Source organism: Psittacula echo (genome assembly GCF_963264785.1).
Source record: "Psittacula echo genome assembly, chromosome: 3".
NCBI lineage: Eukaryota > Metazoa > Chordata > Aves > Psittaciformes > Psittacidae > Psittacula > Psittacula echo.
Window position 1 is genome coordinate 82,815,836 of NC_137736.1, and position 15,110 is coordinate 82,830,945.

Here is a 15,110-nt window from a genome sequence, read left to right on the forward strand (position 1 = left end):
AGAGCCCCGGAGACGGCGGGCGGGCAGGATCGGTTCCGCTCCGCTCAGCGAGGTGAGGGGGAGAGGAGCGGGTGTCAGAGCGCGGCGGCGCCAAGCAGGTCTCCTGCTGGAGGGGACTTCTCGCCCCAGCGCTGCTCTACTGGCTGCACCGCCAGCCCCGCCGCCAGTCCCCGCCCGGTGGCAGGCAGCGCCCCGGCTCCGTCCCTGGGTGTCGGCGCCCTGCTGGGCGCGCTGTGCCCGCGGCTGACGCCTGGTGTCCTCTCTCCGCGCAGGTCGGCGCTGACGGCAGCGGTCGCCCGGCGGGGAATCAGCCGTGCCGCAGCGCCATGCCCTCTACCCGGCCGTGGCGGCTGCCCGCCCTCCTCTTACTCCTGCTCCTCGGCTGTCGCGCCGCCGCCGAGGGCGACGGGTCCGTGCGCTCGCCAGGCCCGGGCAGGCAGAACCCGACGTCCGGGACCCCTGCGGTGCGGGGCGCCGAGCCTAATGCCTCCCGCTCGGCCGCGCTGCCCAGGGGCGGGGGGCCGGCTGGCGGGCGGCCGCGTTCGGCCTCGCCCCCCATGTGCACCGGTCAGACGGAGATTAAGGAGACTTTCAAGTACATCAACACGGTGGTGTCCTGCCTTGTCTTCGTACTGGGCATCATCGGCAATTCCACGCTGCTGCGGATCATCTACAAGAACAAGTGCATGAGGAACGGCCCCAACATCCTCATCGCCAGCCTGGCTCTGGGCGACCTACTCCACATCATCATTGACATTCCTATTAACGTCTACAAGGTGAGGGGGAGCCGGGGGTGGGTCCGGGCCTGTTCTTGGTGCTTCCCGGCAGATACCGGGCACCGCAGCGGGTGCCGAGGGCAGGCGCGCCCCTTCTCTGGCTGGGAAACCTTCGGGACTTCACCTCCTGCCAAAAAGCTGATGACGGAGGGTGACAAAAAGCTGACGGAGGGTGGTGGTGTGGTCAGATGTTGTCCCAAATGGCACCCTGTCCTCTGCCCTAGTCCCAGCCCTCCCAGCGATCCGAGCTGGGAATGTGGCAGAGGTGACTTGCAGAGGGCCAGGCTCTGGAAGTCACCTGGAGACAGGTGCTGTCCCGGGGATAAAGGTGATGAATGCAATAGGTAAATGCGAGATGGATTCGTTGCTTCCCTCGTTTCTCCCGAAGAATGGAGGGGAGGGCACAGAAGACTCTTTCAGTACCGCTCAGTCCCTGCTGCTCAGCTGGGGCAGGCTTAGTCGTAATACTTCACTTGGGTCCCTACAGTCGCTGTTGGCATGGGGCCTTTATTCAGGAGCTACAAAGATCATTCAACAGAGCGATTTGCATTAGTTCTACACATCCCGCAGTTGTGAAGCGTGATGCTCTCCTGAGCTGTGAGCTCTTTCCCCCGTTCGCCAGTGATGCAGCATGGACAGCTGAGAGGGAGTGAGCCGCAACAACTGTCCTTGCACCTTCGTTACTCTGACCTTTGGCGTGGTGAGACTTGCCACAGAAGAACAACCTGTCTTGTCTACCCAGCTTGTGCAGTCCATGTTTCCTTAAGAACAGTTGAATCCAGCCTCTGGTTAGGATCAGCCCTCTTAGGAGGGATGCTGCAAATAACGAGGCACCTTCTGTCTTGAAAGTTTACAGTCTGAGTCCCCGTCAGTTACTGTTTGAAGTGAACATGAGAAGCTTCACCTGTCATCTTCTCACTTCATATGCATGTGTTTAAACTCGGGGGGTTGTTACTTTTAGCTCTGGAAAAACTATGTCGAAGGGACTGGGTTTCAATTTAGTCTTCTCTATCCCTAGTGGTTACTCTCAGAAGCTGCTGAAATGATAGAATCCTGTATCCTTATCCTTTTAAAGCATTGGAGTATTACAAAGCAGGGAACATCATAACTGTTAAATTTGCCAGCCATATAATTTGGATTACACGACAGTTTCTTCAGTTTAGAATTTCAGTATTTTCTATGCTATATATTTATCATAGTCCTTTGTGAGAAGTGTGGACTCATCTGAGAGTGGAATTTATGAAACAAAATACTTTAAACTGTTTTTAAAAAAGGTATTTTTGTAAAAAAAGGTATTGAACAAAAAGATTTTTTCATCCGTTCTTAGGAAAGTCCAACTGATTGATTCAATGACAATTGCTCAGTACAAGACTTTGCAATTTCTGTGACACTATTTCAAAATTAAATTAATCATAGCATGCAATGATATATCACCGTGATTATCTTGATTTAATGTCATCAAGTGTATCATTCTGAGTAGGTAGGTTTGAGGGGGAGGAATAAATCATCAGATTGCAAACTGATAAATATGCTACCAGTTGCAAGTCCAGGATATTTATTGTGCTATTGATAATGCTAAGAGCTAAGCAATAGCTCTCAGATGCTAAATCTGCCACGCAGGTACTCATCTTAAATAAAGATCCCATATTAAATTTGTATTATCCCTTACAATAGTGAGTGAAATATTTATTTTTTTAAAATAAGGCTTTTGAATAGATTTGAATTAGAAATAAACCAAACACCTCCCACCTTCCCCAACATTAGACATTGTGTTTATTTAATCAAAAATAAGAGTTTGCGTGTGGTTTGAGTTGATAACTTTTTATCCACTCTACATCCCATTTAATTCCACCCGCAGAGCACCGTTGTGAAAGAGAATACAGTAGTGCAATGTAAAGCTGGCTATGATCACCCAGCAGCAGGGGAAGAATAAAGGTTTGTAAATCAAGTATACTAAACAGTTGTAACTTGCAATTTCAAACATTTTAAAACTGGATGAAACAAATCTTCAAAATAGCTACCAGATCCTGAGATAGCAGCTGTGTGAAAGAGAGTGAGAGAATTCCTTATGTTAGTAAAATGCCAGCAGTTTACTCAACAACACTTGTAGAAAGTGTGAAAGTGTCTGTGAATGCTTTCCAGACAGATACACATGACAGAACACAGAATTCTCACTTGGAGCAGCATTTTGTCAGCTGTTTAAAGTGATAACTGCAAAAGATGTCCCTGTGACTATTTAAGTGAATGTGTGAGTAGCTGAAAAAAAATAACAAATGAAAATTTACATCTCTTATATTGTGGAGGTCTAAGGAAAAGCAGGTGTTAGCCAGATTGTGAGTCACATGCAATCCAATATATGATGCTAAGAAAAGTCTTGAGACAATCATTATGCAGTACAGAATGCTGTGGCAGTGTGGAGGCTTTGCAAAATTGCTACTAATTGGATGTGAAGGTGGTCCTACGCCTAGTCAACTGCTTCACTGAACAGACTTAACTAAGCATGTTTTTGTTAATTTGAGACAGTAATTAAAGGTGTGGACGTAAGTATCAGAAGGGTAGAGTAGGTGGTTGGTGAACTTTTTATGTCCTTCTCTGCACTTAGTCTTTGGAAAACAAGACAGTGGCAGCTTGTATACTTGACAGTACAGATCTCCCTTCTGGAAGGCTTATGCTCTTTTTCCCAGATCAGTAAAGTTGGTAACTCCTGCCTGTGAAACACAAAAATAACATAAGGATTGGAAATTCCAAACTTACATTAGCTCTGCATCTCATGCGTGTATGTGTAATGAGATAAGAATATAGACTTTAAAAAGCTGTAATCAAATAATATTATAACATGCTTTTTCTTCTGATATGTAGACTACATCTCTCTCACTTTGTAATATTTATCTCTATATTAAGTCCAATTTATTGTCATGTCCCAGTGGATTTTTAACAGGGGAACAATCTGTCCTTTGTACACTTTTGTGTGGCTTTCTGAACTCTATCAATTGGCTATGACACAGATGACTGAGGAAGCATATCTGCCTGGAAATACTGTCACAGCTTCCTTTATCTCAGAGCATAGTGCAGGAGCAGAGAAAAAAAAAAGAACCAGGAAAGGAACAAAACCTTGTCTTTATCCAAGCCAATGAGCAAAGGCCAAAGTAAACGGCCTTGATTTTTTCTTTTTTTCTTTTTGGTTGTTTTGTGTGTGTGTGTGTGTGTGTGTGTGTGTGTGTGTTTTGTTGTTGTTGTTGTTTTTTGATCAAGGCAATGTTTTATTTTTTTTTTCCCAGTAATGTATTTTAGGGATTACATAAAAAATACTGTTAACATAAAGCATTATTAAGCACTGGAAATACAAGAAACACTAGATCAGGGACTACATATTCCACAAAGGTGCAAACAGATCCCTTTGTTAATCCAGCTGTGCTCTAAGAAGGGCGAGATTCATATGGAAGTGTCTTTGTGATGATTTTACTAACTTGTAATTCAAGTACCTATAGGGCATGCATCATGATAAAGCCAGTCTTTGCATAAATTTCCAAGAAAGTCAAGGTGCTTATCTTCAGAAAACATTGTTACTACTCCATATGACAACTCGTGGCCACTGGTTCTTCTGATGTTAAAGGTAACAGCCATTTTATGGGGAGAAATGTATTATTTCCTTTCTGCCAACATCTGAACCATTTGAGGTCTTGCAAAGTTCATCTCAGAATTTCTTACATAAAATTTATTGATCTCTGACCATGTTAAACTAGAAGTCTGTTTTGCTTAGGATCCTTTTATGGTCAACAAGTGCAGCGTGCAGGCACTTAAGAAAGAAAGAATTGTCCGGAGGAGGAATCTGTGTAGACTTCACAGGCAATGGGGGGTAACTTTGTTCTGTAGTTAGATGGGAACAATCTATTCTGAAGTCCAATCGATGAAGTAGTGGAAATGTCAATATGTTGTTAAAAGTACACATATATAGTTTTCATGATGGATCTCCAAACTAAAACATGTCATTTGATGTCAGTGCAGATTTGTCAATCTATTTTTTTTCATTACATGTACATTTGCTGTGTATGCATTCAGTGGAAAGATGCATGTGACAAATTTCAAAACAAGTTTTCACCTTATTTGGGTTGTTCTGGTGGTTTTTTCTGTCCTGTGTTTATGCTTCCCAGTCTGTCAGCAGTATGGCTTTGTTAATGCTTATTTTTGTTGCAGTCCTATAACCGTGATTGTGAAATCACAGAATTATTGTACTTCAGCAGCACATTATGAGGTTTCAGTAATTTTCAATATGTCTGTATGGTATTGCTTTATCTTAATTAAGCACTTAAAAAAATCATAGAATCATAGAATAGTTAAGGTTGGAAAGGACCTTAAGATCATCTAGTTCCAACCCCCCTGCCATGGGCAGGGACACACCACACTAAACCATGCCACCCAAGGCCTCATCCAAAATGTTCGAAATGGAAGTTACTAATTAAAAATGCGGGTTTACGCTTCTATTGTAAACATGTAAAACATTCTCAGCTTAACTAGGAAATCTATTTTCTTGTCTAGAGTGAAGATCCCCACCCTGACATAATTATTGTTAAATATTAATAAGTTTTGTAAAGTCTGACTTATCCCTGACTATAAGCTTAATTTCCTGGGCAGATTTCCTGTTTTGAAAAATGCTTGCTCCTATGAATTACTAAAAAATATCTATCTGCATGACCTCCCCATCTCAAAAAGTATCAGGTGAAAATCTGCCAGTCATTTCACAGATACATGGAAAAAATGTTGCTTGTGTATTGGGTGTACAGTTGCACCTCTGATTTCCTGTGGAACACTGCATTCATGAAGATTGAGTCTTCTTACCCTGTGGACTAGGCTTGCTGTGAACACACAGCTAGGAGGAAATATGAATTCCTGCTCTGTTTCACATGCATTCATTGCTCCGCACTAGGACACTGATGTAAGTGCACACTTTACTACTTCTTCATGTCTGACTGCTGCAAGTCAACAGTTGTAGAATGGAGCCATGGCATCAGCCTTGTGGCTGGTGGCCACAGCAGCTGAACTATTGAAAGCAGCGTATTGTGCTCCTATGTTGGCATGTTGTGGCGGCAGATTATGAATATCTTTTTGTTCTTGCACAACCAAGAGGAAGCAGGGCAGGAATTGTAATTCACAGGTGTGTCTCTGAGTCACACCATCTCTTGGGGCTGCTTTCATAGCTGTGCAGCTTTCACATCAGTTTAGGCTTAGATCTGTGTCTGATCTGAGAAAAGTGTTGGCTATAGGAGTGCATCAGAGGTATTGCTTCTTCTAAGCATGATTTCACTTCATTCTGCGGTGTATTCCCTTTGTTCTATTTCATTTCATCTTCAGCACATCTCTGTGGCTTAGGAGTTAAAACTTCACCCACATAAAATAAATGACTATAAAACATTGGAAAAGGTCACTCGGAATACAGCCAGTGGTAAACTTCTCTTGGCATTTTACTAATGAAAATGCAACATTATTTTTCTCTTTGCTGCCACTTGGCAGTATCTCATGGCTCTAAGTCATTTGTAAAGTGGCACTCTTTGTACAGATACCCTATTATGAATTATAAGAATACCGTTTTACCCATGCAAAATTGTATTAGGCTGCATCTGTACTTCACTAGGAATAATCATGGCTCTTGCCCACAAATATGATGCTCCTGAAATACAGTGGATTTTCACAGTACTTTAAGGCAGTGTTTTAAGGAGATGGCAATACACAGAACAAACAGAAACAACAAAGAAGCATAGTTCAGCAATTAAAACATTCTGGTTTTTACCCTTTTACTTTCTTAACATTTTCAAGCTTTTGCTGCAAAGCATATCATTAGCTGCTTGCAATACCATGGTAGAGAGACTTGTGACTCATGCATTAAAATGCTCAAGTATCACAATACATCAGCTGCAAGAGATAATGGAGATGTTTTTTCCAATCCAACGCAGACAGCTGTGTGTCCATTCTGTTCCTGATTTAAGCTAGCTGAATGCAAGTAATACTTTGATGTTATGCTAAACCCAAGCTAATGCACCCTTTCTCTCAGTTGACCACATTCACTTGTGCACAGCCCTATGCTAATCCAGCCATATGGCTTCCAAACTGGAGCTGGCTCAAATCCAGTCAGCTTGGAGCACAGGTGTGACTGTCTGCACCTGAGAGATAAACATTAGTTCAGGGAAATCTCCCAACGTGTGGCTTAACTGTTGTGATTTTAGGGAAGAGAGACAAGGGAGTGTGTTGGCATGTACACCAGCTAGCTGTAGCTGAAAGTCTTCAACAGAACGTACCAAAGAAATTTGACCAAATGTCTGAATTTCAGTTCAATGAAGAAAAAAATACATTTTGATTCTGAAGTGCTTTTTTAATGAGTCATCTCTCGTTTAATATGTATACATGTACAATATACAATAGGTTCTATAAACAAGTATAAAATGTACTTGCTACCAAGTCCTTGATTTCTATAACAATTACGTGTGGTAGGCTGGAGGCTCACTTCTTGATTGATATAAATTAAATGAGTCCAGGTGTCATAAGATTATGTAAAGTGTACATTTAGAACATCTGTAATGATTCATGTAGCAATTTTAATAGTAGCTTGTTGCTATCACCCCCTTACAGCAATTCAGAAGAAGTCTTAGGGAGAGGCTTTACTGAAAATACTTTAGTTACAGATTGAGTTATTTTTCCCACATCACATAAATAAAAAGATATTGTATGGTTATTACAACCTCATCCCTTCTTCCTCTGCTTTATTACTTTCCATAAATTTCTCAAGAAACATAAATCCCTAGAATTTTTATTTCTGCTTCATTTCTGCAGAAGCATTATACTCTTTGTCTTACTTGAGTAGATCATTGAAGAAATAGAAGGTCCCATTTTGGCATAGGACTAAAGCAGATTTTGAAAGGTATTCCGGTATCTAAAAATACTGGTGGACATTTTATTGGGATTTCCAAAAGCACATTGTCATGAAGTGTACTTATGGTTCTTCGTGTTAAAATAAAATTATATATAAATTATTATCAGGGCTTTTCAAAAACTGTTGACTATGTAGTTGTTTATTTTGGGATGCATGTGTATGTGTGCTAAAGGAATTTGCTGAACAAAGTCAATGTGAGCAGGCAACTCTGTGGCTATCAATCTTCACTCATTTTGGTCCCCAGCAGAATCTCTGCAGTATGATAACCTATTTCTTCTCATAGTACATCTATATTAAATGAGATATCTGAGGAGACCCGAGCGAAGGGTAAAATTTGCAATCTCTTTTTGGGTAGTTACCATTCTTCTTTCTTCTTTTCCATATTTTAGCCTTCTAAGATGTCTGAGGAGACCTGAGCCAGGAGAAAGATTTTGCAATCATCTTTTGGATAGTTATTGTTCTTTCCTCTCCTTTTCCATTTTGTAGCCCACAATCTGCAACAGATCCAAAAGACCTCATTTGAACAAAATTGTGAAAAACAGAAATGGCCTTAGATAGTGTAAACTAATTACAGAAACTCAGAAAGTTTACTTTTATATACAATGATTGCGACTATTTCTTGGCATAACCTCTGTTCTAAAGAGTCTTCTTTTTCTGAGGAACTGGAATATTTGGCTGCTGCTGTGATGTATTTGAGCCATTATATTGAGCTCACAGCAGAGTACAAAGATTAAATGTTTCTGAAGTGAAGCTAACAGGCAAACAGTTTATAGCATCAGCTGCTAGGAACGTGCTTTCTGTGTCCAGTAAGTCATCCCCTAAATCAGCTAAAACGTATTGCTAAAATGTAAAAATGGGATGTGACAGATTTCCATTCAAGTGTATAACCTAAAGTGCAATTGAACCAATCTGAAATCATTGAGCTCTTTTATTCTGTAGCAGTTACAAGTATGCTTAATGCGCAGATAGTCCTTTCAGTATTATAATAAAGAATCATTGAAAAAACTGGTCAGTGAAGATCCTCAGTGAGTGATTAATCTGATCTATCGTTACCTTCTGCTAAATATTAATATCAAACTAGCTGTTTAGCCTTCCTTAGTATCCAGTAGGTCTCTTCCTTCGTTATGAGATGGTCAGCTAAGAACTATGGGATTCATTTCTCTCCAGCGTTGTCTGACTCCTTAGCTGATGGAGCCTAGACACCAAGCTTCAAATAAACCCCACTCCAGATGTGCAGTTGTTGGTATTGCCCCATTCTGCTCAGCCTTAAGTAATTTTCTGTATTTCTAGTAAATGGAGAGTTACTTGAACACATGAGAAAAGCACATAAACACTGGAGTGGTGAAGTTGGAAGCAAAATAAGTGGAGTTCATGGGGCTTAAGAAGTGAGGACTAAGCCTTTATGCATATCCTTACCCAACCAGGGAGTGACTGTACAGCTACTGCCTAGTTTTTAGGACACACATGTTGGAGACTCCCTTGTGAAAAGGCACTTCTTGACTAAGTTTTACATGGCAGAAAAAAAAAAACCAGTCAAGACAAAGGTCTGTGTTTCAGCTTTGGGAATTATTTTTTAAACCCAGCTTATTTCTAATTGTTTTCTTTTCACAGCTGCTTGCAGAGGACTGGCCCTTCGGTGTTGAAATGTGCAAATTAGTACCCTTCATTCAAAAGGCATCAGTGGGCATCACAGTGCTGAGTTTGTGTGCCCTCAGTATAGATAGGTGAGACCCATTTTTTCATCAAACTCTCTTAATTGCTTTTCAATATGGGCTCAAATTTGCCTTTCTACTGTGCTGATACAACATGAATAATAAGCGGGGTTGCCAGTTAAACCAGGTGGGTTTTCTCATATTTTTTGCAAATGTGTGCTGTTGCTTCAGGTACCGAGCAGTTGCTTCTTGGAGTCGCATTAAGGGAATTGGAGTGCCAAAGTGGACTGCTGTTGAAATTGTACTGATCTGGGTTTTGTCGGTGATACTGGCTGTTCCAGAAGCTATTGCATTTGACATGATTACGATGGAGTACAGAGGAAAGGATCTTAGAATCTGCCTGCTTCACCCCACACAGAAAACGTCCTTTATGATGGTAAGACACTGACATTTACAAAATCTCCAGAAGAGTTCCTTCCATCTTCTTAGCGTTGCGTGGACTGTAATTTGTGCAAGTGTAGGTGAATATAATGTTCAAATGAAATACTGACAGATTCCTGAAGTATATCGATTAAAAGAAGAGCACTCAGAAACTTTTTCTTTTTGTGGGCTTTGGGCATAGTACTTGTTCTGTTTTCTTATCTGTAACCTACACCTCATAGAGATGCTTTTCTGGACAAACTGACCAGCTAGTTACAGCATACTTTCCAAAATGCTTAGCATTCAACTCCTAACAATAGCTTTGCTTTTGTTTTCTTTGTAGTTTTACAAGCAAGCTAAAGACTGGTGGCTGTTCAGCTTTTACTTCTGTTTGCCACTGGCAATCACAGCATTTTTCTATACTCTTATGACCTGTGAGATGTTACGAAAGAAAAGTGGGATGCAAATTGCGTTAAACGACCACTTAAAACAGGTAAAAAGTTATCCCTGACAATTCTGCTGTCTGTAGAGAGGTTAACAATAATACCTTTAATGACTTTACTTTCACATCATTATTCTGTTCCTGCATGATGACTTCAAGATTATTAGTAAGAAGTTGCTTAGTAGTGGTGTTGCTCTTAGATATGTATATATATATCAGAGCCCTCAGAAACCTAAGATTTTAACTTTCAGTCACAAAACTGGTGGTTTGTGAGGTTTTTTCATGTTTGATGTTAATCCTTCAGGTTTTATAGTTTTTATTTCTTCACAATAGTGAGAGCTGGATATTTTGTAATGAAAACTGAAGCCATCCTCTAAACCTGTTAACTATTTTGAAACAATTTCATGCTGAACTATAGTGAGGTTAGCAGTATACATTAGCAGGAAAAAACCACATGCCAAAGTACAGTCCAGGTTAGTAGTGCACCAGACACAAACATATTATTACTCATACTTTTTAAAATTGGAGATACAGAGAATAAGCGCAAGACATCTAAAACAATAGAAAAGATTGAGTACACATTCCAAGAAAATAAGGTACTTGATGTTCTCCGAACTCCTGTGTTTTGATAGGGTTTTTATTTTGTTTATTGAACATTGGATATTAAAAGACAACAGCAATCAAGAAACAGAAACTATAACTATTCTGTCCAATTTTCTTTTTCAGAGACGTGAGGTGGCCAAAACTGTGTTCTGTCTGGTACTTGTTTTTGCCTTGTGTTGGCTCCCACTGCACTTAAGCAGAATATTGAAACTCACTATTTATGATCAGAAAGACCCCAACAGATGTGAACTTTTAAGGTAAGATTGCAGAAATAAAACGCCTGTGCACTGATGACATTTTACATAAGATTTTTTGGATTTCCTAATTAACTAGGTTACTCTGTGTGTCTGAAGTTTTCCCTGCTACTTCATCCAGACACTCTGGTTTTGATCCAGTAGCAAAGTCAGAAAACTATGAGGAATCCCCCTGTTTGCCCTGTCTTCCTCCTGATCCCTTTTGGGGCTGTCCTACTGTCTTGTGGCATTAAGAGGGTGGAGGGGGAATTTCTATCCCTATTTGCCTTTCAACAGAACAGCTAGGATTAATTCTGTGAAGAAAACCTTGTGAATATTTCCTCCCACAAGCTACGGTGGTTGGATCTTCTGAAATTACTTTCATGAAAATGATCTTACTGGTTAAACTTATTTATTGAGCACAACTGTTACCTCCATGAGTTAATCCTGTTGATATAAACCCCTTTACTATTACTTTAGCTAGTCTTGGTTGAGTGAAGCCAAGTCAAATTTTCATAGTTGTAAACCTCTATTAAGCCTTTTCAGAGAAAATGAGAAGTGTCTCACTTTAATTTCCACACAGCTTTTTTCTCGTGATGGACTACATTGGTATTAACATGGCTTCACTGAATTCCTGCATTAATCCAATAGCTCTGTATTTGGTGAGCAAAAGATTCCAAAACTGCTTTAAGGTAAGAAGCTGCTGAGAGCTGCTCCTCTGGTTAAAAGTGATGTCAGCAGTAAAACTCACTCCTTAGCATGCAAAAGTGTTTTAAGTGATCATTAAATTTGACTTTAAATTTTAACTGGGTTATTGTAGGTGTTCTCTCCCTGTTGAAGCTACATAGAAAGGAATTAAGGATTCATAGAGACAAAAGAGAAAGCAAAAGAGTGGAGTGTATAATAAACCCTTTTGGCACCATGCTAATCAGTGGTGCATCACTTCCTGACACCCAGCTGGCACCCAGCCACTTGTAGAGCACTGACAAAGCAGACTCAGACTGTGCTGCAGAGATTCATTTAGCCATATCCTCTGCAACCCAAAAGGGGTTTGACCTGCTGACCCCAGGTTCTCCCCATCCTGATGGAGTGCTTAAATCAGTAGGCAGTTAGGTGAGGCAGAGGGTGCAAGTATCCACCTGTCCCTTTCCAATGCCAACATTTTGAGACAGAGTTGTTTGTAGTTTTCCGTTGGTTTGCATGAACAGTCCTGGGCCCTAATTCTCCACACAAGATTTAAGGCTTTGGATCACATGTGGATTGCAGCCCATCTGTCTTTCCACCTTCGTATCCAGATTTTTTATTTTTGTGGCCCCTGATGTCTTCATACACTGTATCAGAGTTGTTAATGCTGTCTACCACAAATTCTTAGATTTTTCTTTTTGTGCCAGGCATTTAACTGTTGGCCACTGCTAGGCTTATTGCCTGGCTGTGTTGAATTCCTTACTGACTTTCCATCAGAAACCAATCAGCTCTACCTCTAGTAGCATTAGCGTATTTCCCAAATAAGTGTGACAGCACATGTTGCAGAGGCTTTATTGTCAGTCTTGTCTTCCCTGTCTACATTGCTGGCCCCCTGAAAGAGTCACTGGAGCTGGGAGCATGTAAGAGATCTCTAGCTTCCTGAGCATGGAAAGAAGTGGGTATGCCAGATCCCAGATGGACTTGCAGCACCCAAAGGCCAGTCAGTGGCATCAGCAAAAGGTCTGCAGTATATCTAGTAAATGTATAAACTGTGTGCAGGTTTTCACCATTCTCCTATTTGGTGCTCTTTGTCTCCCCTCAAAAAAAAAGAAAAAAAAAAGAAAAAAAAATCAAATAAATAGCAGCATCTTGCCTAGAAATTGTAGATTACAGAGCATACATTTTTCCCAAGAAAAATTACCAGAGAAAGGATAAGGAGTCATAATTTTCTTCTCAGATGCATTTAAGAATGCAAACTAGACTTGAAGTGGCCTGTTTGTGGCTATTATTAATATATGTAACTCAATATAACTCTTCCTGCCCTTCAGCACTCAGGTTGCTAATGGGGCATCACAATAGTGACCATTTGAGCAATGTAGAGCTTAACCTTGTTTGTTTGCTCACGTTGTAATCTGAAAATGGCAGCTTGTGCATTTGCCATTTCCTACTGTACCACTGAAGAAGGGCAGCTTTTCAGTGCGTTTGCCACATGTGCAAAACAAAATGATGTAAAATGTTTATTCCTTTTATTTTAACAGTCATGCTTATGTTGCTGGTGCCAATCCAAAGATCTGTTGTCCCTGGAGGAAAGGCAGTCCTGCCTAAAGTTCAAAGCTAATGATCACGGATATGATAATTTCCGCTCCAGTAACAAGTACAGCTCTTCATAAAACAAGCATAAAAGATATATTCTCCTACATTAATGCCGGTGCCTTTATAAGTAAAAGTGGCAGTTACTTTTAATGAGATGGTAGCGTTTAGAAAAATCTAGTTTTGTGTTTGCACGGAAAAAGAACATTAAAAGAAATTGCCCAAAATTGTGTCACATTGAAAACCACAGATATTTATAAAATCGTCATGTATGGAACATGAAGAAAAAAATGTAGAAAGAACAAGTCATTGTTAGCACTTGAATACTTCTGAATCAGCACTTCCAAATGAAACCCACTTCCTGTACATTAAACGGTCATTTGTATTCACTATAACAGTTGTAGGAACTGAAGTCACAGTAATTACTGAGCAGTATAATATAATGTTAATTGGATCAAAGCCATTATTATATATAACTTAGTGTATTCTCTTTTATAAAGCAGATTAACCACCATCACTATTGTGGGATTTTTAAAATAAAACATGAAATACATTGTAATAGAAGTTGAATGTAAAAAAAGTAGAATTTTGTCAGGGATATTTTAGAGATAGCTAATGAAAATATTAAAGGACGCAGTTAAATCACAAGTGCATTTCACTCTGATTATTGTTTTTACCTATTAGTATTAGAAGGAACCTTCTATGGCCTCTATAAATACCATTCTGTAACCACTGTGCATGTTCATTGCATTTGGCAGCACTCTGGGTATGGTCCATATCACTGTCTCCATGTTATTTGTATTTAAAGACAGTGGAGGAAAGACAAATATACCAAAAGTAAAAATTAATACTACTAGAACCATACAGATGATGGCTAGTATTGGAAATCAGCTATTTTGAACTGAAAACAAATTGATTGTATCCTGTGTAAACAGTGGGCATTCACGAGCATCATGGTTCTTTACTTGAGATACTTTTGCAACAATTTACAACTGTTTTTACAATACAAATACTGTCTTGGGGCAAAATCTTCTGAAAATAGGGGGTGTAAAAAAATGTACCCAAGGAAAACAGGGAGAATTTGAACTTCTATTTTCATTTAGATTTAAATCTTCATAAAGAAAATTATTCACAAACTGTACTTGTAGAGAGCAGTACTATGTAGTGCAGTCGTCTCTGTAGTTCTGTGTTTATGGGCTTAAGAAGATGTGTGATTAGTTTCTGCTTCTGTAAATAGTTTAGTGAAGCATAAATAATTGTAAAGTATTAAAATATGGGCAGGACCCTGCAAGAAAACAGAAAGGTAAAGATGCCTGTAGTAAACATGATGTGTGTTGCCAGGAGCAATGCATGTTTTGTACATACATGACAGGGCATTCTTTGGCTTTTCATTTCCTATTAATTTGTTACAGATGTCCCCAAAGACTTATTAACATATTTCGTGCACTGAAGCGTGAGTTTTTCAAGAAAAAATGTCATATAACATGCTTTTATAAAAGACATGTTTTCAATAGTCATGGTATTTTATTGTAATAAAAATATTTATCAAGACTCAGGAATTATTTTTTTTTTTAATTTCCAAATTTCACATGTAAGGATTTTTACTTTTTTTTTTCCCAGTCTTTATTAACTTCAGATTTTTTAATAAAGTGCCTTAAATATGCTCAGGGCGAAACCAGTTTTCATTAAAATGTTCAGTTGATGTTAACCTTAGATAGGTGTCATCTCATCTGACTTTACGTAGCTACATCTACCTTGCAGACAGCTAAAAAACAGGAGAGGTGAACC

At 39.9% G+C, this 15,110-nt stretch overlaps 1 protein-coding gene across 1 annotated transcript; it reads left to right on the plus strand.

The window, feature by feature from the left end:
- Nucleotides 1–326: 326 nt before the first annotated feature.
- EDNRB (endothelin receptor type B) lies at nt 327–13,402 on the plus strand (the record flags this gene model as incomplete). Its single annotated transcript, XM_080612942.1, has 7 exons — nt 327–776; nt 9,310–9,422; nt 9,582–9,786; nt 10,114–10,263; nt 10,939–11,072; nt 11,632–11,740; nt 13,271–13,402. The coding sequence occupies 7 exons, from the start codon at nt 327–329 to the stop codon at nt 13,400–13,402; spliced, it is 1,293 nt and encodes a 430-aa protein (XP_080469068.1).
- Nucleotides 13,403–15,110: the final 1,708 nt, after the last annotated feature.